This window comes from Accipiter gentilis, chromosome 6 (assembly GCF_929443795.1).
Source record: "Accipiter gentilis chromosome 6, bAccGen1.1, whole genome shotgun sequence".
NCBI classification, from domain to species: Eukaryota; Metazoa; Chordata; class Aves; order Accipitriformes; family Accipitridae; genus Astur; species Astur gentilis.
In genome coordinates this window covers 12,695,250-12,721,427 of record NC_064885.1, presented here as the reverse complement: position 1 = coordinate 12,721,427, position 26,178 = coordinate 12,695,250, and the positions used below count along the sequence as shown (strand labels likewise).

Below are 26,178 nucleotides of genomic sequence, written 5' to 3'. Positions count from 1 at the left end.
TGCCTAGGAATAGTAATTAGGAACTGGCAGCTCTGCAACTATAGTATCTTTGAAAACCTGAAACTCATCGTCTATGAGGAGATTGACTGCAAGCTCAATTAGGAATTATCCCCAAAATGCTGGGTTTGAACTTCAATATCCTATCCAAGCCCTGCACAAGACCAGATGAGATAAGTCAAAGATAAATAAGCCTTAAAAAGACTGAAAAGGCTTTGCATGTTTATTGAAGCATTAAAATCACATCGGCAAAAGGAATTGGTCTCCCAATGCTCTATCTCATCCATCACTCCAGAGGCTCCAGCGAGCTCCCAAAACCTTACCCTGGCCTCCCCACCATTCTGGGCAGTACTCCTAATTGTCCCTCCAGATCTTGGCTCCTCCAGACACTAGGAAGGGCAGAGAGCATCAGCACACTGGCCTGTGTTGCAGAACATTTCTTTGATGCGGGCAGTCCACACACTTTGCCACCAGGTCCTACAGGGTTGACTTGCTCCAGGAAAATTCATGCTGAGTACAAGAAAGCTACATCTGAGCAAGATGAGATGCAGGGGAGCCTTGGGGAAATACTATGGAGAGGGAAAGACACATTCCTACTAGAGATCCATTTGTATTTTATAGTATTCTCTTTCTACCATTACTAGATCTTCCCCTTCCAAAATATTGCTGAGTCCTGGGTGTCCCTACACATCCCTACATATTCCCTAGTTGCAGGCATATCAATTCCCAGGAAAATGCAACTGTTCCTTTCCCTCTTCTCACTCCTCCACTGTGCAAGCGCTTATTCTGGCTTCCTAGACAGGTATCCTTTGTAGACCCTGCTCATGCACTTCAGGTGATAAGTAAACAAAAAGCATTAGTGCTGGATGGGAATATATCATCTAATCAGCAGTTCTTCAACTAAGTTAATGCAGACAATATTTAATTTGGCATTAGCGCATCTGGCTGAGGTACAGGCTATGCCTTGCAAGAGATTACATTTGTTCCCTTTTGTATCTTTAGGCTGAGATCACACCAGGCTTTGCAGTCACTCGTCATCATTTTGCATAGGTAAGCTGCATCAAAACAGATGACTGCATGGTGCTCTTCAAAATTTTCCATTCCACAAAATGTTTTTGAAGTGTCTTTTTCTCCTTCCAACTCAAAAAATAAATCATGCCTTGAAATATTATGTGAGACAGAAAGTCTGGGTTTTAGGCAGCTCTAAAAATAACACATCTGACCTGGAAAAAGCTTTCTTTCTGATCTCAGAGTACCACAAAATCTTTCTAGCCTACTCCCTACCAACTTACAAGGGTGCATGCATTTTTATTTTATTGTGACATATCTGTTTTAAACTTGTCAGTTTATCACTTGTTTCCTTCACAACTAGCTAGGTGCTCTCAGTCTTTAAGGGAAGCCTGGTGAAGTCTCTGAAGTCTAGCAAGAAATAACTGTCTATGAAAGAGACTTATGAGATGCTCTGAGCAACTTCCAGAAGTGTCTGCATTCTCCACTTGCTGAGAGTCAACTCCTTGTTCACTAAGTCACGTTGTACAGGATTCCTCTGCAATCATGACTGTTTGAATTTACTTACAGTTAAGACCTTTCACATAAATGCTTCTCCCCTACACATTACATCTTAATAGAGAAATGAAACCATGAACAGTAAGAACAGTTGCACTGGATCAACGTAGAGCTTCGCCTAGACCAACATCTGTCCCCAATCCCACGTTGGGACACAGCCTGTGACAAGAGACAGGTACAGAACCAAGACCAAAGACAGTTTTTCCATCTTGCCTAGAGACCTGAGCCAGCAGATGCATCTGGATATTGTGTTTAATAGCATCATAATAGTACCTTGGTTCTGTAAATTTATTAACCACAGTTTAAATCCATTTATATTGGTGGTCAAGCCAATAGCTTGGATAATCCACAATTTAATTCTGAGATACCTAATTAGTTAGGCGTCTTTCACATCTTGTGTTATTCAAAACAATGTACAAATATCCCTTAAGTATTACTGCCACATCATACACAATGCAGACTTCCAGCAGACTTCTCGCAGAGATTCATACGCAGCTGGGCAAGCAGCAAGTTTCCAGGGCAGTGCTAGGAGGCAGGGGGATAAGGAAGAGGAGCCTAAGAACATGGCCAGGAGCTTCATGGAACCAGCAGGAATCAAGCCCCAGACACAGAAGAGAGAGGAGACTTTTGTGTCTACGCCCAACCCAAAACAGGGAGAAAGAGACCTCACACCAACTGAGATTGAATAGCATGATTACCAGAAGAGGCTGCAAGAGCAGGGAGCAGAGCTTGGTGGGGTGAGTTTAACCACCAGTTCAGGAACTCACTCTGATTTTCCACACCAAGGTAGACCCAACCACCACCAGCTCAGCCCTGTCCTCTTAGACACTCTCCTTCTTGGCTGCTCTATTACACTTCCCCTACAGATGACGTTCCCCATCCAGACGTCCCTTGTTATCTTTCTCTGTATCTTCTGCTATATGTTTCTGAGGTCAGAGAATCACAATTTTGCTAGAAGGGAACTCTACAGGTCTGCAGTCCAACCTCCTGCTCAAAGCAGGGCTAATGCCAAAGGGAGTAAAGGCACATCCATAACTCCAAATAGATGTGGATGCTACTTGTACAGGATGTGCACATACCCTAATAATGTCCTTGGGCTGTTCTCAATTTCTTTTCTAAAAGTTCCCAACACTGTACTTGCCTTTTTGACCAGACCTGTGAATTAAGCTGACATTAAAAAAAAAAAAAAAAAAAAAAAAAAAAAAAAAAATCACTCTACCTCAAACACTGCATTTCCTGCCACAACAGGTAGTTCAGAGCCCACCACTGTGCATGTTTAGTCATGGCTGCTTCTGCCTTTGCACAGTCAGTGTTACCTGCCATTTAATCTCCCCATTACTCATGAGATCTCCTCACAGCTCTTTGCAGTCAGATCCAAAGGCAACTGTTGAAAGAAGTTTTCTATCAGCTATAAAACCTATTACTTCCATATAAGCCTTCTTTCCAAATCATTTGTGAATAGGCCAGCAAGCACAGCTCCCAGGCTGTAACTTCATTAGTTACTATCTCTTCTGTGAAAACTATTATTCACAATCTCTGTTTCCCATCTTCCAACCAATTACAAAGCCAGCAGGACCTGTCTTTTTCTCCACAGCACTTTCATTTGCAATGATATTGCTATTGCTTTTGGGTTTTGAAGGAAACACTTCACTCTTGGACTGCAAGTAGTTCCCCAAAAGACCTTTAAATATATGTGATGTGAAGAAGGTGCACAGTTTGACAATTCTAGAAATCTGGAAATGCTAAAAAAAAAAACAAAGCTCCTAATTCTAATTGGTTGCAAAAGCAAAGCATTTAAACATAAAAGCAGCTGCTCCATCAAACTCATAGTGGTAGCTCCTTTAATTACATTTATTTATTGGAGGTGACACTCTTCCAATCTTTTCCAGAGTATAGTAAAAACAAGAATACCAAGCAACTGTCAAAGTCAGGACAGAGGAGAAAAATGTCCTGTTTGACAGGATTATAGCAGTACCTGCATGCAATCCAAAGTACTCTGGTAGCAAGAAGAAAAGCAAAAAGAGATATAAAACCACATCAGTAGTTACACTAGCCAAAAATCAACAATCTGCCAAAGATAACCCAACCCTCAGTTTGAATGAAATTGTTTTCTCACTGACTTACAGTGTCTGCCTTGTTCCATACTGAGATCCCCACCTCATTCCCAGAAGCATCTGCTTCCTAAACAAAAGCCAAATCCCACATACCAAATGCATGAGTAAGATAACCATGAGCTTTTTGAGGGCCTTCAAATCACAATATGCTTTGAGCCAAGTCACAATATGCTTTGAGTATCAGTGCTAAATTTCAAACCCTCTTTTCTCAGCACATTGCAACCACCCATAAAATCAACAGCATGGACAGTTTGTGTCCAGACCTTTCCCCAGGTCTGAGACCAAGGAGGTGTTGGGAATCAAAGCACAGCTCAGAACCTGGCTTCGACATGATTTCAAGCAGCTAACAGCCTGCTCAGTCATACACCCTGCTCCTAGGTCAGGGAAAACAAGCAAAGTTGAGTTCTGTTCACTGGACTTCCCAACAAAATTCTACACTGGCTTCCTGAAATCAGGCTGTCACCTTTTGCATCTATGCAGTGCAAAAGGCAGTTGAGAATGTTGTCTCATACTTTGGAACTACTACTGAACAACTTCATTCCCATGACCATAACCCTCAAGGTTTTCTTTCTAAGCTGAGAGAGTCTTTCTATCCATGGCATTTCTGCACACAGAAACCATCCCATACCTCTACTCACCCCCATCACTGCCTTATCACAGAACTACAGAATAGCTGAGGTTGGAAGGCAGCTCTGGAGATCACTTAGTTCAACTCCATCAGCTCAAAGCAGGGTCAGCTAGAGCAGGTTGCAGAGAGCTTTGTCTAGTTGAGTTTTGACATCTCCAAGGAGGGAGACTCCACTTATGACAATCATATGACTGAACTCTTCCAACAGGGAAATGGACCACACTCATTCTTCACTAATTTTACATCAAAAAGCAATCCAAACACAAGTAAAAATGACAATACGCATTGTAGGCACCCCAAAGCCTAATTTTGCCCTACACTGATGTTCTGGAATGACTATGATTATAGTTAAGTCATTTAAATGACTGTTGCTCCACATTAAACTAGCTTTTAATGACAATTTCTCTTTCTTTGGTCCACCTGGTGTCATTGACTTGTAAAACATCTCCATACCAGTAACTTGAAAGCAAGAATATTTAACTGATGAAGCCCTTGCAGAAGAACATGACCAGCCTCTCAAACATAAAACAAAATGACTGTCCCTTTCTTCCTTTGCACAGGTAGATGTCTAGTTTAAACCTAAGTAGCTTCTCTAATCCTTCAATGAATTAGTTCAGAAAACGTTTGGCAAGCATCAAACCTCCCTTCCCTTAAAGGCTGCTAAGAAGCCAGCTAAACACCAACTGACATAAAAGCAGCACCCATATCAGCTCTGTCTCTGCAGCCAAAAGCAGATGTCCCAGAAAGGACATGGCAATGGAGCAATATATAATGTCACTTCCCCACGATATTCACCCAGCCTGCAACAATTTCAATCCCATTCAGTAGGAGCCCAGCACTCTCATGCTCTACAGCTCGGATACAGGTCAGGCCCCCTTCAAAGGAGATGCTATTTGCAGCCATGGAGCAATCTCCTCCATAAGGACACTTACCATCTCACTCAACTCTTCTGGGCTCCTAACAGCCACAGAGCTGCTGCACTGCAATGGACACAGGCAATTCAGGCTGTCTCTGACTGTATGTCACCACTACAGACAGGGCCATGGCCTCATTAGCATGAGATCTCACTGTCCAGGTGTTGTACAGTGAGACACTCTGCTTGGTTTCAGATGTTTCAGTACTCAGAAAACCTCAGTGGACTGAGAGAGCAGAAGCTGCCCCATTTGCCATCACACCTAACCCAATTCTCTGACAGCCACTAAATCACCACATCAAGTTCCAGGGTTTGATGCTTTGCCTTTGCAGCTCCAGGAATCCACAGCCAAGGTTTTCTCCAAAGTCATCCTGATAAACACTGAGATAATGCAAATCAAAATCAGAACAGTGCTCATCGTATCTGCCAGGCTGCACCGTTAGGCCCTCTGCCACCACGACAAAGTGTGTTCTGTGTGGATGTCAGAGCACTTGCACAGCTGGTCCCAGACTAGCAAATGGGACAAGGGAGCTGCCTCAAACTTCATTACTCATTATGCTCATGCAAAGGCCACATTTCTCCTTTTCTTCCCCTAATAAAAAGCATACAGCAGATATACACAAAAGAAATTTCAAGTCACATGGATGCAAGTATTATTCCTCCTTGCAGATGATCCTGGAAAATGGAGCAGGCAGATCTGAGGTTGGTAACTTAACGCATCCCTGAAAGAGTTGTTGGGCACAATCTGGATGAAGTAACCTATCTGAGGACTGAGCAGGCCAGGATTTAATCCCCAAAAACATTGACTTCAAAGACTACTCTGCCAGCACAACCAATACCTGTTCACAGCAGCAACACGTTGCATCCAATCAAGACATTAAAGTATTTTGCTCAAGAACCAACAAAACCCAGAGCATCAAGAAAGCTGACACTAAGAACAAAACATACCAAATCTGCAGCCACTAAACCATCTTATTTTCTTCCGTCTTACCTCTAGAAGCTGTACTGCTCCTTCATGTTCTCTTTTTGCCTCTGCCTGTGCCTAAGGAGAAATAAGAAATAGAGTAAATAAGAAAGCCGAACCTAAGTTCACTTCTACTATCATCCCACCTTGATAGACCATTACAGATTTAAAACACTGTAGACTGAAAGCATCTCTGGTCTCTGGACAAACATCAGTGAGAGATCAGAGCAACCATTCATGAGAAAAGCCTTCACTTTGCTCAGGTACCAGAGTTCACCTAGATGCAGACACTTTTCCCTGGTTTACTTTATCCTGTAAACTCACACATATCTCCTCCATACTCTGCACTTCCATGGAAACAAGGTGCAGGAGACCCATCACTTTCCAGGGATTCAGAGAGTAAAATGTCCATTCTCTCCCACACTGCATACCTGCTGCAACCGTCTGACTTCCTCCTGCTTCTCCTGCAGGACTAGCAGCGCTTCCTTGTGCTCGACTTCCAGCTGCTGCCTTCGTTCAGCCACATTTCTCATGTGCTACAGAAAAATTCACAGACAGATGAAGGGTGACATTATATCACTGCAATACTGTCCTATGTCCTATCATGAGCCACGAAGTCAAAACATTGCTTGTATTTCATATCATCAAACAGAGGAGAAAGTAAGAAACTCAGCACAAGCCAGAGTAACACAGTCAAAGAAAATCCTTGAATCAGTGATGGCCACCTTATTTCCCCTCCCACCCAAATCCCTGAAGCAGCCTTTCTAAAGCACTTCTGCCTACTTTGGAAGGCCATGTTCCAGGATCCCACAGAAGCAGAATTCCCCACAGAAGAACAGAAACAAAGGAATGGACAAAAAAAGCAAAGAGACAACATGTGCCATCCAAAAGAAGCACTAAGTGTCTGGACAGTCCTTCCAGCCATGTGGATCCTACTGACCTTCAGCACCTGCTCTAGATTCTCCAGCTTGGTTTGGAGTCCTTGATTCGTCTGAATTACTGAATCCCGTTCCTTAGTAACCAAAACAACCTGCAATCTCAGGTCAGCATTCTCAGATTCAACCTGAAGAGAAAGGATTTTCAATTAGCACAAGTAGCCATAGGTATTCCTTGTATAAATAATGGAGGACAATTTATTTCTCTATCTCAATAGCTTGTTTTGCAGACCTGCTTTCTACTTGCAATGATACCAAAATCATGATCCTCCTTTCCCTCCAGCTTTCACTCAAAACAAATACACAAGCATTTTTATCAGTCCTCAATGTGATGAACATTTTATTTGCACATACTGCGTCTCCCACTAGACTCATCTCTCCTCCCCACCTGCAAGGAGGAAGGGACTGGGATATGAACACGCTACATACTCAAGAGATACAAAAAAAGCACAAACGTCTACAAGCTTGTTTAATCCTAGATGGTAGGATTAAACACAGAACTGTACAGAAAGTTCAGTAGCCTGCTGAAATCATGATTACCTCCTCCACTTACTACAGGGAATTCCAGCAATATATTTTGGTTCTAGAGTGTGCTATGGCTTGATGACTATTAGCAATGCAGATTATCAAGCAAAGACAAACATTTCCGCTTAGAACAGTTACTAAGTGAGAAGCCTTATGCATGTTGGCAACATTGACATAGGGGGCAGACAAGTGACTTTCTAACTCTTGTGCATTACATTTGTCCAGAGAAGGAGCTGGAACAGTAACCCATGGCGAATCTTCATTGGAGTACCAACTCTTCCACCATTCTCACATGCAACATGTTCCTAGAACACAACCCTCTGAGATGCAGCCGCCCTCCCCTGAAATCTGCTCTGCAAACTGAACAGTGCAAGCATCCTGCCTTTGTCCCTGCTTTTGGGTTTTCCATCTGGCAAGGGCAGCTTTGAATTGCAAGGGTGGCTTTCTCCCCTGCCCCATCATCATCCAACAAAACCCCTCTTTAAGGATGACAAAAAAATGTCAGAAGTGACTGAGGACTTTCAAACACACCATATGCTTGCACCACTTGCAGTGACGGCTTCTGCTCTACTACCGCCCTGACCAGCGCACACTGCTCCCCACCAACCACTGTCTGTCTTTGGTTATGAACTCATTAACAAGTTACCACAGGTAAACCAAGTAGGAACTTCAGTAAGGACAAAGCATCTCACTCAAGTCTTGGGAAACTCTGTAATAAAAATAGGGCAGTTAACTGCTCTGCTTGCAGTTACCACAGGCTACGCAGGACAGAGAAGTATACAGATGGGCACATGACCATTACTCAGCTGGCAACTTGAAAACCTAGCATGCTAGCAAGTTTTTCTCAGCAAAATTTTACAGAAACTAACGGTCCATCTGACAAAGATACTGCTTTTTACCTGTCCTGCCCATTCAGCCTTCTCGTTCAGCTGCAAGTTCTCTTCGGCCAGTCGTGCATTTTCACTTTGCACCTCCTGCAGCTGGATCTCCTGTCCAGAAAGAGCAGGCATTACTACACCAAGGCCCACAGACTAACTCCCCCAAATTTTTCTGCAGACCAGCTCCACTGTTTCTCTTGACTGATGGTGCAGGATGCTGATGGGATGCTGCCTGAGAAGTGGAAGGCAACAGCATGCAGCACCACTGAAGCAGATACCAGCCCTGTGCCAGACAATCTCTTAAGTTTCCTTTCCCATTTATGTAGCGTCCAAGCCCAGAATGAGAAAGACATTTCCTTGTCTACTTCACAACTCCAGTGTCACATTATTTACATATCATCTCCACCTACAACAATTCACCAAGTTTCACTGTTGGTTCAAGATCTTGACAAATTTCAGTTAAGGAAGAAAAATTATTTGGAAGAATGATGACAAAGAGAGTTCTAGACTGAAAACTCAAAAGAGTTTTAAATAGCTGACTCTGAAACCAGGATTCAGTCTGGAGTTAAGAAAGCAACATGAGCCAGCTATCACTCTGCCTTAGAGAATAGTCTGAGCAGGCAGGAGGCCACAGACATATGGAGAGACACTGACTAAATTTGTCAGGTCCAGTCCATCTGCAGCAACTTTGTACAGCATTAGAGGAATTTAATAGTTGCATAATCACATGACTCCACACAGACACACACACATTTCCGCATCCCAAAGTTTTATGGATCATCAAATATTTTCTGGCTATCTCAACTGCTAATTCCCTGTGCACACAGTTTAAGTCCCAGTACTTCAAGGTGAGTTGGTCCCTTCCTGACCTTGAAAAGCTACTGTCTAACAACATACAATGACCAACTTATTCCTTAAACACCCCATTCTAACCCAGACAATGAGGCTGAGCTGTGCACTATGAACTGCACATGAGTCTGAGCTGCGCATTAAACTGACCTGAACTGAGATTTGAGCAAGACATAAAACATCTATTCGGAAGGTAAGCACCCTTGGGTGAAACTTTACATTGTCATAGTCACTAATGCCACCAGTACTGCTCAGCAAAGTAGAAACAGAAGGGAGAAATCCAGATGCTGTGGTATGACCTGCAAAACCTCTATGAAATTAAACAAAGGCAAGATTTCATCCAACAAATAAGAAGCGCAAGAAAATGACCATGGGTTTTTGTAATTACCATCTCAAGATGTAGAAATCTTTCAACACTTGTCTGGAGCGCATGTGAAAATGGTAAGTACCAGCTCAAACTAGCAAAGGCCACAGAGTTTCACGTGGTGATTTATGTAGCTATATTCAACCCACAGCTAGCTGAAAGCTAAATAAACAATTCAAACCTCAAGGGCTGGAGCCCAAAATTTGTGACACTGTTCAAATTAAGAGAAAGACTGGTGATTCCTTATTAAGATAAACTGAAGAGAATCCAAGAGAGGCATACAACCTCTTCTTCTACCATTATGCTCACAACAGTAGGCAACAAGAACACTTACTAGTTCTTGGCATCTTTTATGCTTTTTCCTCACTTCATGCTCAAGGTTTTCACATTTTTTGCGCTTTTTCTTGAGTTCAAATTCCTGCACGAAACAAACATAAGTAGATCAGCAAGTCCACATCCTTAAAATGCATAAGAAATTCAAGCCCAGAGTCTCAGACCCGATGCTGTATTAACTATTTTTATTTTCTTAAGAAAATCTCTTGGTGGCAAACATAAACAATATAGAAACCAAGGGAGATTTTTTTGTAAAACGTATTAAAACCAAGAAACTTTTAAAGTGAAACAGCTATTCCTCTCTTCCCCAAGTCTTTCAGCTTCTGGAAACAGTTCTCCTTTTCCCATTTGCACAGATTGTTCCTATTTGTACAGGACAGTATGGAGGACAGGATACAGGGGACAAAGAGACAGCTGTGCAAAATATTCAGCTTGAAACACTAGCTGTGCTATCTTAGCTACTATTCTAATCCAAATGACATCTAATGGAGAGCAGACATCCCCTGGTTATGCACCTTTATCTGCAGTTACTCACTACCACTCCTGGTTCCTCAGATAGATAAGAACTGCTAAACCTCACTGTGAACTGTCCTAGTTTGCTGGAATAATTGACAAGGGTCATATTCCTCACACGACATCTGTTCCAGGTCAGTCATATCTGTTCCCAGTTCAAATAAGACTAAACCAAACACAGCACACAATCTACTGGTGTGTTTCCATCTAGTTTTTGTGTGACACCCAGCCCAATACCTGGAGCTGCCACCCAGCAACACTCTCCATGCAGACGGCCCGTGTTTTCCCACCGATTCCTCAAGCTTCCTACCTGTGCACAGCAGCTGCACCTAAAAAGACTTCAGTCCCCAAAATCTCTGCCTGGATTGCACGGGTGAAAACCCCAAGAAAAAATATAGCACTCCTTCACCCAAAACCATGTTCACAACTCACCAGTTGCTGTATCTGTTGGCTGCTCTCTTGGTCTGTTATTGCATTTTTGGGAGGGAAATTTTCATGTCCTTCAGAGGCAGTTCCCAGCGGTTGCACAGCTGGTTCCACCTGGAAAGCAAGCAAGATGCCAGAGAGCTCAGGGACAGCCAGGACTACAGAGCACACCATGCACACCAAGGGAGAAGAGGCTCTCCTGGCAGTACCACCTGGGAGAGCAATGCACCACATGAAAACCCCTGATCTCTGAACTGCACAACTGGACATGGAGAAAGGTGAACACTATGCCAGGGATCTCTCAGCCACCAGAGAACTGTGCTGGGAGTCTTCTGGAGCCCAGCACCAATCAATCCAGCTTGACTGAACCACCCACATGCAACAGTAGGCTCCAGAAAGCTCTCAGATCTGAGTTCTCCTTTGTGCCTCAGCTAAGGTTTCAATGAGAAGTGTCAGCAACACCTTTCATGGTCCTCTCCAAAGCAATAAAAAGATGATGGAAGCTGGTCAGATGGGAGAACACAACCCTCATAAACAAGAGAAAGCAGAAATCAGTGAAGATGTCAGAATCTAAAGGCAGAGAAGAGCAGACAAAAAATACCAAGAAATGGAGCATCCCACCTCAGCTAGTAGCTGGGAAGGACTGAAATGGCAGCAGATGTGCTATGGCTTATGTGCCACCACCAAACCAGATGGAAGGAGACATTTTTCTGTACACAAGTTTCTAACAAAATGCCTTTTAATTTGGGCTACAGACAAACACACCTTTAATCCTCTGAATTTTCTCTCTCAACTGATATTTGACTTGACATTGTCTGCCTAGAGTAATCTGTGACAGCAAGGCAAGGCCTGAGGTAAACAGAAGAAAAAGGGCTTTGATAACGTTTTAAACAACAAATTTAAAGTCACTTTTGATAAACACATTTTAGGGACAGGAGATCTTTAGAATCATCAAAGCCAACTTGTACAGTGAGCAAGCAACAGGATTTTGTGACTCCATCTCAGCCTTTAACCTTTGGTTGACCTCTCGTCAGAAGCGGAATTTCTCACTTCATTTTGAACACCTACAGTACTGAGGGACCTACGTTACGAAGTCTGAGCTCCCTTTACAGTCAGTCATTAGGACACTGTCTAAGCACTATACGTAAAATGTGATTTCTTTTTCCTATTTTAGGCTTGAAAGCCACAGGTTTTAACTATTCATGACTCCACTGCTGAAAGTCAGAACTCTGAGACTACACTCAAGCCCAGGCTATCAAGGTTTTCACATTTTCTGCTACAAGGAAAATTCTGAAACCACCTCCCACATGAACATTATTCCCTATGTCCTGGTTTCAGCTGGGATAGAGTTAACTGTCTTCCTAGTAGCTGGTACAGTGCTATGTTTTGAGTTCAGTATGCGAAGAATGTTGATAACACTGATGTTTTCAGTTGTTGCTCAGTATTGTTTAGATTATAGTCAAGGATTTTTCAGCTTCTCATGCCCAGCCAGCGAGAAAGCTGGAGGGGCACAAGAAGTTGGCACAGGACACAACCAGAGCGCCTGACCCAAACTGGCCAACGGTGTATTCCATACCATGGGACGTCCCATCTAGTATAGGAACTGGGAAGTGGGGGCGGGGAATCGCCGCTCGGGCTGTCGGTCGGCGGGTGGTGAGCAATTGCCCTGCGCATCATTTGTACATTCCAATCCTTTTATTATTGCTGTTGTCATTTTATTAGTGTTATCATTATCCTTATTAGTTTCTTCTTTTCTGTTCTATTAAACTGTTCTTACCTCAACCCACGAGTTTTACTTCTTTTTCCCAATTTTCTCCCCCATCCCACTGGATGGGGGGAGTGAGTGAGCAAGTGGCTGCGTGGTGCTTAGTTGCTGGCTGGGGTTAAACCACAACACCCTACCACCCCCATGGAATAAGGTTAACTTAAGAGTTTGGCAGTCTGAGCACCAACCAGTGGCTGGAAGTCTGGAGATCCTCCACCCAAGCCACAGTACCTTACAAACCCCAGCACTTGGGAGCTTTCAGACATGCTGTGAAACCAGTATTTCACTCTGGAATATCCATGTGCAAATGTTTCTGGGACTTTTTTTTTTTTTTTAAACCACTTGGCACATGCTAAGCTTCAAATCTGTATTTCACACCTCCCCTCCAAAATTATGCTTGCTTGGAAACTGAAAATGTTGCATTTTAGTCAACTTTAATGAAATTAGGTCCCCAAGGAATGCTAACGGATGCCACCTAAGGTTAGATACTGACTGCGCAAGCACCATGCACTATGATTCACAAGTCACGCTCTCTTGCAAATAGATATGCAAGACAAATTTGCTTGTTTGTGATCATTTCCCAGCAAAAAGCTAAACAAAACCATGACATTCCTAATTAGAGACAACTTAGAAAAATTACAAAATTATAAATTTGCCCACATGGACCTAATTTCTACCCAAGAACAAAGACTTGCCCCCAGCCACATGCTCATCTACTGCTATTTTTATGCAGAACCCAGTCTCATCACCGTATTAAACAACTGATAAATGAGACTGGCACACATCACAAAGAGAGCTGTGACCTGGAGCTGTGCCACCTCATTCACAGCATAGACTGGAAGATGCTCAATGAATGAGCCAGGTGCAAGGACTCTGTTCAACCATACAGTTAAAAATCAGTGTAGAACAGCTGCTTCCCACCCTCAGCACTATCCACCTGGGGTGCACTGACTTTGGCAGAGACCCTGCTGAGAGAACAGGGTGGGGCTGTACAACTGGTCAGCATCCCCAGGCTGTACCAGCTAAAGCCAAATATACAACAGGCACAGAAGTACCTGTACTTTGGCAAATGACCGGAAAGTTTAAAGCACACAACAGAGTAAATTAAAAATGCTGTAGACTTTCTGAAAGCTCTGCCCTTGGCACCCAGAAAGCATCATTGCAATCCTGCCGCAAAAGAATTGCTACAGCGTTTTCCACCTAACCATGGCCCATTCCCACAGCTGTGCCAGGGCAGCTCTGTGCAGTGTCAGGCAGAGCTGGACCAGAAAACTGATGCAGGTTTCAGGCCAAGGCAGGAAGAAGGCTGGGTTTGCTAGGTTGTCTTTAACTCAGATCCATCACATCCCACTGCTCAATATGGGTTGCACTGACACAACTGAAAGGACAGTGGGAACAAGCAGTGGTGAACAGGAGGCTGTTTACACCAGCACCACCACTGAAAAAAATCCCTGCTAAATTATGATTTGACATTACAGAGATAAACATCGTCCCAAAACCCTAAATAAAGAACTAGAGAAATCAGAAGGAGAACAGAGAAATGGTATTTTCCAAGGACACTTAGAGGAGAAGGTTGCTTTTTATACTCTGAGGAAGTTCTTTGAAAGCTGGGGGATACTGCACTGATGCCATGTGCTGAGGAGCAGGACAGAAGAACAAAGTAATTTCTTTTAATTACGATAACTGTGGTGACTTCCCCAAGAGCTGACTTCCTCCTCCACATGGCACTACTGCACCCACACGAGTACAGCCTGTTGAGCCCAGGGTGTTCTGCGCTACAGGTTTCAGCTAAGAGACTGGCAACAGCCTCCTTGCTCCCTCTTCACTACTGCTGTTGGGCTTAGTCTTGTCGCTATTTATCAGCCAGAAAAACTTTTGACAATGATGACAGACTCTCCTAAATCAGAGAAATAAAGAGCATCCATGAGAAAGACTGTAATACATGGTTTTGTCTGACAGGACCTGCAGGGTCACTTGAAAACCAAGGTATGGAAGGGCCATTCAAGGAAGACAAGGGCAGAGAAGAGGGAAAAAAAAAAGTCTGTGCATCCCTCTTCATCATGGAGGAATTTGGGGTGTGAGGGGCCACAAGGGCAGAAATCTCAAACTATGAAGAACAGTGCTGAGGATCTCTCTCAAAATGAACTGTCTATAAGAACTGTGGAAGTGAACAAAATAAACAGGAACAAATCACCAAGATTAGACAATATTCACCCAGGGGTTCAAAAACCCCCTTCAGCATGAACTGAATCTCTCACTTCAGCAGTAACTGAATCAAGACGTGCAATGTGTCACTTCCCTGACAGTGCCTTAATACAAAATAACTGGAAGGTGCAAATGTCAAGTATTAAGAGTATCCCAGTGGAGCTCTGTGGAAACACAGACCAGCACATTTGACACCTGCTCTGGGCAAACTAATAGAAATTGCAACAAAGATTAGGCAGATACTTAAAAAAACCCAAACAAACATGTATTGGGGAAAAAAAAAACCCACATTCACAAATCTATAAAGAGTTTTTCTAAGGTATCAGCAAGCAAACATGTAAGGGAGATCCAGTAGGTACAACCTGCTTGGGTGCTCTGAACACATTCAGCTGCAGTGCTTTGAAAGGCTTCTGCAGACACTGAGCCACCACAGGATGAGGGGAAAGGTTTTCTCTTGGGTAAATATCTAGTAAAAATGGGAGGACTAAAAGAGAGGCAGCAGGAACCGTGCTCTTCAAGTACTGAAATAGCAAAGAGACAAATGGTGGAGAGGGCCTCATGACACTGAGATTACAGAGGGCCATCAGACAAATGATGTTTTAATAGAACCCACTGCTTAGACAAAAAGGCAAAAAGATCTATTGGGAAAAGGAGAGAAAACTTCATTATGCCACCATATAAATCAATGACACAGTGTCTGGGATACCGCATGCAGCGCTGCTTCCCCCAACACAAAAATGACAGAGAAAATGTACACAAGAAGAAAACAAAGACGATTAACACTGAATAATGGAAGAGGCTAGAAAGAAACAAAATAATAGCTGAAGAAGAGGGGCCTATAAACTCATGAGTGACTTAGGAAAGACGAACAAGGAATGAATATTCAATACATGTTCTATAAGCAATGGGGAGCAATAAATGAGAGCAGCTGCTGGGAGCTTGGGGGGATGATGAGTTGCCCATCCTCACACAGCCCACAGATGTGAAATTCTGCCATGGGACACCGCGGGTGCTGAAAACTTTGTAAAGAACCCGGGTGAACTCACACAAAACAAACCCACCAGGAGCCAGTGGAACCCGCGGTGCCGCCCCTGGCTCGCGAAACCCACAAACCGCCAGAGCTGGGGGGCACTGGGCCGCACCTGGCACCCCAGGCCCGGCCCCACGCACCCACCCGCCTGCCAGCCCGGCCTGCCGGCGGCCCTGGAGGCCTCTGCCGGCCCCTCACCCCCGTCCCGGTCCCGGCTCCGGCTCCCAGGAGCGCCCACCAGGACCGGCCCAGACCTTGGCCGGCCCCGGCCCCGGCCCCCTCACCGCTGCTTCGACCTCCTTGGTGGAGGACTTCGCCCCCCAGCCCTAAGGAAAGGCCCCGCTGCCCCACCCCGCAGGCAACGGAGGCCCCCGGCGGGCCTGTCCCGGCGGCCCGGGAGTGGCTCGGCCCCGCCGCGGGAGAGGCGCACCCCGCCGGTGCCTCGGGCCCGCCTCGGCTCGGCTCCGGCCCCCGGCGGAGGCACCGTCAGCCGCCCCCGGCCCGGCCCGGCCCGGCCCGGCGAGAGGCACCGCGGGAGGGCCCGGCCTTACCTGCCGGCTGCGCGGCCCGCCAGCGGGGAGGCGGCGCCCTGAGGCGGCCCGGATTTGCCGGGCCGTACCACTGCGACCGCGGAGGGGCGGTCGGGCCGGGCCGGGCCCGGGGCCGGGCCCCGGGAGGCGGCCGGGCCGCGGCCTTGCTCCTCAGCGCGGGCCGGGCCTGAGACCTGGCCCGCCTCGGGGGCTCACCCCGGCTGGGGCCGTTGCGCCTGGGGAGGTGGGGCAGGGCGCTGGGGCCGTGCGGGGAACGGGCCGGTCCCCGGCAGGGGACGGGGATGAGGGTCGCGGAGCTGCAGGCCTCCCTGCCAGCGCCAGCGTGGCCATGGGTGCCCATCGTTCACCCACTGGGAGCCAATGTCCGACCCTCAGCAAGCACTGAAAATGTTTGTTTTCAGCAAATGAGGTGTTGCGTGGGTTCCTAGGCTGGAAAAAACAGCGTGGGAGCCCTGTGCTGGGGAAGATGAGCGGGACAAAGACCCCGGCGTGGCTCAGCATCCCCGCGCTGGAGTGTGTGGCCAGCAGCGCCCGCATCCCCCTTCACCTGGTGAGACCTGGCGCTTGCATTGGTCATTTTTGAAACAAGCACAGCGCCTGTTCGCAGCGGGTGTGAACCACAGCGCCCACATACTCTTACGAAGTTTCCTAAGAACAGTAATTAATTGAGTAAACAGCAAAACTTTCAGATTGCTGACCCACTTGTCTCACCTCTCTGTGTGCTTCCTTTCCAAGCATTGGGTCTCCCAAGCAGGCTTCCTTCGCTAGAGGTGAACTTTTGATGCAGGTATTTAGCATTGGTACGGGTGGTCCCAGGCGTCTGGCAGTGCTTGGCAAAGTGCTGTCTGAACTGATTTTAGAGGAACGTAGACACTCCTTGAAATTCTTCAGCGCGATCTGCCTCTGCAGCCGTAACACCTCTCTTTGGGATTCCCGCAACAGGCGATCGAACTCGATGACATTGAGGCAGCGAGGGTCATCCTGTGGGAAACACGAACATGACATCGTGTTGCTGACAAGCTCTAAAAGGTGGAACAGGTCGGGGTGGTGATTTAACATACAAACTCCAAAAGCCTTACTGAGGAGACACTGGCGAAAACCAGGTAATGTGGCAGACAGATTTCTGTTTCCTGGGTCTCCAAAGCCTCAAAAGCAGTCACTTTGCATCCCTTATGCAAATGCATTATTCCTCCCACAGATAAAAACTAGCCTGTAATGCTTCTGCAGGTATCCCAGCCCAAAGCAAAAGGGCTTTTCTAAGTGTGTGCTTTCCCAGTGCTTGCCAGCAGAGAGCGTGTCAGGATAATGTAATCTCATTTCCCAGCCAAACGAGAGCCTTAGCAAGTTTACCTTCTTGCCGTGGGTGCTGGCATTCTCCGCAGCCCTAACGGTGGCTAGGGCTTTAAATGCTGGGAAGAATGAAGAACATCTGCGATTTGTTCAGCTTTCTCTCTCGGTATAATGTTTGGTTTTCAAACATTCTTGATTTCTAACGTCGTCAGAGACTACTTTCTCTGTGTGGATGGACTCCTATATTTAGCAAAAAGAGTCACTCCCATTCACTCTGGACCCAAAGCCAGCAGCTTTGGAGGGAAATCAGTGCAATCTTACTCTCAGAAAAATGGTGAGAATATGTCATCAACTTGTTTAATTCTTCAAAGGTTTTCAGATTTCAGGAAGCTGAAGAAGCACATACCTGCATGTCCATACATACATACAAAAGCTGGTTATGAAAACCTGTCTTTACAAATACGCTGCTGGAGGAGACATTGCTCATTCCCCTGGAAAGCTCCTAAGCCAGTGAATTCAACATATAATTGGTATCCAGGACAAATTTAATCAGCTTCCCCTTTCTCTTCTTTTTTACCCTAAAAATAGCATGTGCTTTATAAATACAATTTGCGTAGAAAACCATGGTTACTCTCACACTACAAGGGGGAAACTGAGGCAGCATTAATGGGAACTGATTACAGATTCAAGAAGTGAGCAGCTGGGTCTCCTCTGTGCCAGACCCATGTTCAGGCTATCAGGGTAGTAGTTCTTTTAACAAAATTGGCTGTGGCTCTGTGTAAAATCTCCCTTCCCCCACCAGAAAAAAAAAAGGCAGCTATTCCCAACAGACAGCCTCCGAGGCCTGGGGGAACAAGGGACTAGAAAAAAAGCTCACTCCTCCACTCACAGTTTCTATTATACACGTCCTTTGCAGCTGCCTGGCTGTTGCCCTCAATCCCCCGCTTCTAAGAATCCATGCTGCAAGAAATTGCAGCCTGTTTTAGCTGGAGCTGGGGTTTGGTTGGAAGCCCATCACCAGAGCATGATCTCAGGAAATAATTTTATCCTTTCCTAAGAGCCCTGACTTTGCAAAACAAGGCCAATGCTTTTGCAGCCCGGCATGCAGAGTGTCCGTCCTGCCACTGGAAAGGAAATGAGTAGATCCATGTCATAGCTACTGGAAAAATTGTGCTGATTTAAATACCCTAGATTAAAATTGATTTGGTTACAAACTCTGAGCATGCACATAATATCTCTGCATATAAACCCCTTCATTGGCATAGTGCATTTTGCATGCTGCAGACAGATTAGGTGAATTTTGAATTTCAACTAGCTGAAAATTAAAATTTAATGAGTGGCTTGCTTGGAAGGGAAATGGGAAAAACACGATCAGACAGAATGATCTCTTCTCTGTGGATTCTCTGCTCATGTATCGATGCCCCCTTTACTGGTCCCTCAGCGGTTACACAAACAGACCGTCTGGTCTCACCTGCTGAACCAGGGTGGTCACCCAATCCCTAGCAAGGCAGCGGCTGAATTCATCAACCCTGAGGACTGCACCCATGTGTATTTCCTGGGCTAGTAATGAATCTTGCTCACCCGCCATTGTCACATTCCTCTACAATTTGTCACTCCTGTCCCTGGCAGATTCAGTTTGCCCAGCATGCTCTGCTAGGAAAACCAGACTGTTCTGCAGAGGGTCTGTTCCCACTCCTGTGGGGGTCTGCGGTGAGAAATCAAGAGGACAGAAAGGGAATTTCTTCTTGGTGACACAATAGAGCACAGTCAGACCTGGATAACTTTCTCCTGTGTTTTAATGCCAGAAGGGATCAGTGGGGCAACCTGTACAAACAGCAAACACCCGATCATTCTTCTGATGAGATCTACATTAGGGAAAGACTGAGAATCTACCTTCAAACCCATAGTTAAAGTGAACATACGGGGAGGTCAGGGACAGAAATAAAACTGCTTTCAGCAAGGAAGTATTTGTCACCTAAATATCATGTAAGTAGGGTAGGTAGAAATTCAGCTCAGCTGGGTGCTGGAACATAGGGTTGCACTTGACCACATTTGCATTAGCAGAACAGGGGGAATCCAGTGAAAGCCCTAGTGTTAGTGAGCTTCTCATGAGAGTTTATTAACTGACCTGAACTAAAAACATACAGCTCGTGAACAAAAGACATATGTGATATGCCCAGAAGAGGTTGCTTTAGTCACTTTGAGTGGGAATCATTTCACCTAGCTTCAGATGTCTGCAGAGGCTCCTTCCAGAGTCATCGCAGAGAAGTTGTGCTTTGAGGGAGCGACACATCCAACCAGTTTTAGACATCTGTCTTGGGATCAGCTGAATTATCCCTTTTATTACATCATTTATATTGGCAAGTTCTGTGCTGGTGCTGAGGGGAACGTGGTCACCAGCCCAGGTGCAGGCATCAGCATTGTAGACTGATTTCATGAACACCCACCCCTGTCTAACGATTTGTACCCTTAGTCATAGTCATACAAGGATGTACCTAGTTGTCACCAGTCTCATGGTGGCTGTGAGCACTCGGAAACCTGCAGCTCAAGACACGGGATTTAGACTGGTTCTTGGGAACATGCTTAGCTGGTTTACTTTTTAAAGAAACACTTTAAAAGGAGGTCCTGCTTCTACATCTTCCTTGAAGCTCAGCACTGTGAAAAAAAAAGTCATCCTGTATTTGTGGCTTCTTGGGGTTTCCCAGGGGGGTAGTTTTAGTCACTGCTGAAGATGACAGCTCAGACCCATGAATTCATGGAGGGACAACCAGGGTGTCCCCCAACACACTGTTCTGGAGGGGACCGGACACCAGCTCTGCCACAACTCACCCAATGTCTGCCATCCAAATCATACATCAAATGCCCTCTGTTTTCAATCTGCACTTGGGGCTAATTGCCCTCATCCTGATTCCTGGAGCCTGGTTCCCATCACTGTTGTTGCACTGCTTGTCCCCAGCCACTGACTGATGTCCCAAAAAGTGTCTTACCTTCCCTGCGATGAGTTTAGCCTGCAGCTCCCGGCACTCCTGCTGCAGAGCTTCAATCTGCTTGTCTTTTGCCAGGAGAGCACTGGCTTGCTCTGTCAGGTCCTTGGCACGCTGGCAGGCAAATGCTTTTTTACACAGCTCCAGGCTGGAGCCCTTCAGAGGCACCGGAGCAGTGACCTACACCGGAGAGAGCAGCAAGGGAGAAAGCCACATGTGTTGGTGTTTGTTAACCACCACCCCATCACTGCAACAGCCATCGGGCAGGGAGCACTGTCGAGAAACACAGCCTAGCCCCAAAGGACAGACAAGCAGAGGAGCATGACAGATGTACAAAAAAGTGAGAGGAGAAAGGAAAAGCTGAATGGAGAAGTGGATCAGAGAAGAGGTGGGAAGGAGAAGGTGCTCAGCAGATGAGGCCAATGGGTATAGTCAGCACAGAGGGTGCAGGCAGGGCAACAGCTGGTGGGGAGAGGAGAGAAAAACACAACAGAGGCAGAAAGACAGGAGAAGGCAACAGAGAGGAGGAGAGGAGGATGGCAGGAAAGATGAGCATGGGAGCAAACTAGGAAGAGAAATGGAGCTTCTGTGGGTTTCTAGGCAGTGGGAAAGAGGGCTTCAGCATGGATGGGTGGAAGATACAGGCAAAGGGGAAGGCAAGAGAGAGAGCCCCGGAAGGGCCAGCACAGCCAGGGAAGGACTGGGGGATGTTCAGCGGGAGAAGCAGTTCAGCTTCACGTGCTCTCTGCGAGTGAGGGAAGAGCCGGGGTAGGGACAGCAGTGTGCTACAGGGGCAGCAGGGCTGACAGGGACGGACAGCTGGCTGGGCACAGGCTCTGGGCAGAGGCCTCCGGAAGGAGCTGAGGATGCCCAGCTGCAGTCTCCCTGGGATGTCTGCTCTCAACATATGCCCCCATCCATGGGGCCAGCCGTCCCACTGGGTACCAGCACCGCAGAGCTGGAGGAAGGGGCAGCTCGTGCTCCCCTGCTCACCCCAACCCTCTGGGCAGTGAGGCCACATCCAGTCCCTGGGCTTATCAAACCAAAGTTTCACTCAGGAAAAAAATAAAACAGTATTTGTATAGTTGCTGGAGGGTCTGCATAGCTGTTGGAAGTATATCAAATGATTTCTCTTAACACAGTATCTGACAAGCCCATATGGCAGCAACAGTTGACCTGCAAGTATGAAAACCCCGTGACAGAGGGGTGGTGCAGTGCCTGGGGGCAGAGAGGGTAGGCAGCGCCAGGAAAAACCCCTACCTTCTCTTCAGCAAATCTTTCACTTCCTCCCTTCTGTCCTAAAGGGCCTGAATTCCCCATCACAATCCCTGGTTTTCTTCCAATGGCAGAAAGGTTTTCCCTTACTCCACTGCAATTAGGAAGCTCATGGAAGATCCCACAACCTACAGCCATCTTCCACCACTCCCACACCATGTCAGATACTACAGGGTTTGCAACAAGCTGCTGTTGGGCTGGAGAAAGCAAAAACCATGCGGCTTGCACAGCAATGCAAGCGAGGTGTGGATGGGGCAGATCAGAGTCCCTCACCCCTTCCTGTTTTGCTTTACCGCACTCCTTTTCTTATTCAAATATTTCCTGTTTCTCTTTGGTGAAGTCAGATGCATTATTTTCACGACTTGCTCAGGGAAAGCTGAACTAACTACCTTAAACTAACACCACAAGGTAGGTCAGCACATTTACAGTGAGAAACCAAGCAGGGAGGAATTGCTCAAAGCCAGCACCCCACAAACAAGCAGAAGCAGCTGGCGATGGCGGGGTTTCGTGATTCTTGCCCTGCTGATGATGTGCAAAGCACGTCTGCTGCAGGCTAAAGGAAGGGGGAAAGAAAAGGCCTCTAGCTCAATAGAAGTAGCAAGCAAGAAGTCCCGGCGATAAGGTGCTCTCCTAGCTCGGCTTCCCAGCAGCGGCAAGCCCCCGCACTCACAACTTTGAGGTTTGCCTCCTGGAGTTTCCGGGCTCTCTCCTCCAGGCGCTTGGCAATCACTGCCAGCTCTGCGTTCTTCCTCTTCAGGTGCTTCACCTTCTCCTCCGTCTGGGGAAAGCAGCTCCTGCGCTAGATAACAGAAGGAGAGGTTCAAGATGAAGCCCCCACTCAGCTCGAAGCTGCCTGCTAGGGTGTTAGGGGAAGCCAAACTCTCCGGCCCTGCCTGATGGGCTCTGCACCCACAGGGCTTCTCCCACCCAGGGCTTGGCCTGTTCTCCTATAACTGTCTCAAACATTAAACACCAACCTCTGCTCTTGTCACCTCTCCGGTCACTTAAACCTGTGTTTTTCCCATTATTTTTGTTAACGTGACTTCCCGGTCCCTATGAGATGCCCCTCACCCCACCCCAGGCCATGCTGCAAGGTCCCTCTCCATCCGCAACATGCTTGTTGCGGGCTCTGCCTTAGCCAGCTGGGACTCAGCGCACCTCCAGTATCAGTCTGGCCTGGCCACCCACCCTTTGGGCTTTCTCTTCCAAAGTCTTCCCGGTTTATTTTCCTGGGGTTACAGGACTCAACACATCGCTGCAGATTTGTGCTGCACTGCCACTGCAAGCTTCACCGTTGTCCTTTTTCTCATGACACCAAAGCATGAGTTGGGGGGGAACGGGGAGAAAGCGGCAAAGGACTTTATGATGTTCGCAAAGCAAATTTCCCTTTTCTTCCTATTGATTCTGTTTGCTCTTAATCCTCTTTTATTTGTTATCTGTCCTTTTCAATAAGCTGCCACTTGCCGATGGCTCGTTCTTTCAAGGTTGTACCCAGATGTGTTGTGCTGTCTTTTCACATCAGCAAAAATGTCGGGTCAGCTGATGCTTCCAATTATTTTCTTCCCTAGCCCTGTGAGATCACACCATAGGCGCTTGCTGCTCTCACTGCTTTTCTTCAGCCAGAAGACTGAGGCTGATTTTTGAGAGTAAGATTTGATGAGAGCTTACACGGCAGTGCTTTGCTAAAATCCAGATGACTGATAAGGGGTAACATCCCAGCGTGCAGGTCATACTGGATTTATGCTTTTAGTGTAAGAAAATTATCTAACATATGCATTTTGAATTTGGTGATATAAATCTGAAATGCTGAGCAATCAAATTTTCAGGGGCCCAGGGTGGTCACATCCCCAAGCTGCCAGGCTGTGCCAGGGCCTGATGCTCTCCAGGGAGGATACAGCAGGGGAGCATCCCCTCTGCGTATTTCCTGAGGGTGCTGGCTGCCCACCATGGGCCTGGGGAGCCAGGGGCGGGGAAGCGGGGCAGAATGGGCAGCCCAGGCTGTGGCAGCATGGCTTGGCTTTGGGTGCTGGGGATGCAGCTGGGGAGGACCCGGGTGCGGAGCTCCCATGGGAGCAGGGGGCAGTGCTGCACTGTCACCCAAAGCCGAGGCCGAGTGAATCAGTGTTTCTGCTTTTCCAATTAAAGAGGAAACAAGAGCGACTTCCCTCTCCCCTGCTGTCAGCTCGCTGCTCTCTGCCTGCTCTCAGGGCGGCTGCCTTAAAACCTCTTGTGGTTTCCAGCAGCCAAGTGGCACCAGACAAAGATGTCAGAGGGCAGTGGAGGGTCCTGGCTCTGCTCTGCATCGCAAGGAAGGGGTCCTGCTCGAGCCAACAATGGGTGCAGTGTGAAGGCACCCAGGAGACCCAAAGCACCCAGGCCCCCTTTCCCCTCTGGCTCTGCCCGGGAGTTCCCGTGTGCTAGCATCTCTTGGTGTTGGCAGCAGACAGCAGCTTGCCCTGGCCGGGACTCCCTCCCCACAGAGCATCCTGTGCCGGCAGCCGGCCCAGCACCTCGCCAGGGCGCGGGATGGGGCCACATCCTCTGCTCACCAGCAAGCTGTTCTCCTCGGCCAGGCTGGAGCAGCGGTGCCGCAGGTCCTCCAGTGCACTCAGGAGCTTCGTGTTCTGGCTCACGAGGAAGCCGTAGTCAGCCACGCTCTGCAAAACAGTGCGGGAGAGGCAAGGCAGGGCTTCACCTGCCTGGGGCGAGGAGGAGAGGGACTGCAGATGCACGCCTGCCCTGGCCCCACAGCGAGCCCAGCCTGGCTGCATGGGAAGGCTGGCAGGGTCGGGGTGCAGGCAGCAAAGGGGCAGGGTGGGATGCAGAGGCTGATTTCAGGAGGAGGCGAGGGGCTGCATGCCCCTGGGGGGACGAGTGGCCTTCGGGGCCAGGCTATATCTCCTGTGGGTGACTGCTACTGTCTCCATAGCTTTAAAGATGCTTTCAACTTGCACCTGGGGAAAAAGCCCAGACCCTCATGTCGTCCTCAGCCGCTTGCTTTTTGCCACGGTACCATCTAAACTAGCTCAAGTTAAACACTAGCAGAGCCAGCAAGAGCCAGGCAGGCAGAGCGCAAGCCATGACACCCCAGACATGTGCACTGCTCCCCACGGCTCAGGGACCTGGTGGCCTCCAGCACCGCCTGGCTTTCAGAGGTGACGAGAGCTTCTCACCCACTTCCCTCCCCACGCCAGCTCCCCTGGTTTGGCCCAGGAGCCCGCCCAGGAGCCAGGCCCCGGGCTCTGCCCTCTCTCTGTCAGCCTCAGCTCCGGAAGAAGGCGACATGCTGGATTTCTCTGCAAAACACCACCTTAATTTTGTCACATCAAAAGCAGCAGCAGCTCTGCCGGGAGTTGTATATATAGCTTTGTGGTTACTGTTTCCTGCTCAGAGCAGCTCGCCACAGGCTCGCTGCTGAAGCAGGCTCCCAGAAAGTATTTTTGTGCATTAGCAAAGCTCATAGCCAAGCGATTGCTTCACAGCTGCCATACGGCAGCAGCAAGCCACACATCTCAGGAAGACCTAGCCAGATGTTTTCCCAGCAGCCAGGCAGGAGTTGCAGGACCCACTCCCAGTACCCGACAAGTCTGCTGGTGCCGCTGAACAGCCGTGACCTTCCCGGTCCACAGCTCTGCTTCTGCCATTTGCAAGCCAAGACTACAAGGGAAACATCACTTGGCTACCGAAGAAATGCTGCCCGAGCTTTCCTGGTAGCAAAAAGTCAGACAAGCGGCTCACAGCACTCGGGTGCTAAGTTCTCGGAGGCCTGAGGCTGGCTAAAACTCACTACACTTTGGACCAATACTATATTTTGGCTTCTCAATCACGTCCATTGGAGAAATAGGGCAGGAGACCAGTGCCACAAAGTCCACCCCATTGAATCCCCTGGCGTGGCTGCCATGCTCATGCCATGACTCTCCCAACCTCTCATGCCTGTATGGAAATGCCTTGGCAAAGCAAGGAGGGAAAACACAATGGGAAAAGAATGACAACAACAACAACAAAAAACGTCAGAAGATAACACCCAGCCCTCTCCATCAGCCTCACACGGTGTCCCCAGATTCCACCAGCCC

General features: G+C 47.4%; 1 protein-coding gene across 10 annotated transcripts in view; it reads right to left on the bottom strand.

Annotated features, from left to right (window-relative positions):
* The window catches only part of TSPOAP1 (TSPO associated protein 1), a 77,424-nt gene that overhangs the window by 39,729 nt on the left and 11,517 nt on the right, over nt 1–26,178 (bottom strand). For 8 of the 10 annotated variants that reach the window (XM_049803380.1, XM_049803374.1, XM_049803375.1 and 5 more), the window contains exons 2-12: nt 24,655–24,762; nt 22,776–22,904; nt 20,834–21,010; nt 17,268–17,537; nt 11,012–11,119; nt 10,068–10,151; nt 8,542–8,631; nt 7,123–7,245; nt 6,614–6,718; nt 6,210–6,260; nt 3,539–3,559 (exon numbers count right to left, since the gene is read on the bottom strand). In XM_049803380.1, coding sequence (XP_049659337.1) covers nt 3,539–3,559; nt 6,210–6,260; nt 6,614–6,718; nt 7,123–7,245; nt 8,542–8,631; nt 10,068–10,151; nt 11,012–11,119; nt 17,268–17,537; nt 20,834–21,010; nt 22,776–22,904; nt 24,655–24,762 — 1,266 coding nt within the window. Of the gene's footprint in view, nt 1–3,538; nt 3,560–6,209; nt 6,261–6,613; nt 6,719–7,122; nt 7,246–8,541; nt 8,632–10,067; nt 10,152–11,011; nt 11,120–16,556; nt 16,636–17,267; nt 17,538–20,833; nt 21,011–22,775; nt 22,905–24,654; nt 24,763–26,178 lie in introns of those variants that run through there. The other 2 variants (XM_049803376.1, XM_049803384.1) reach the window with 2 other exon arrangements.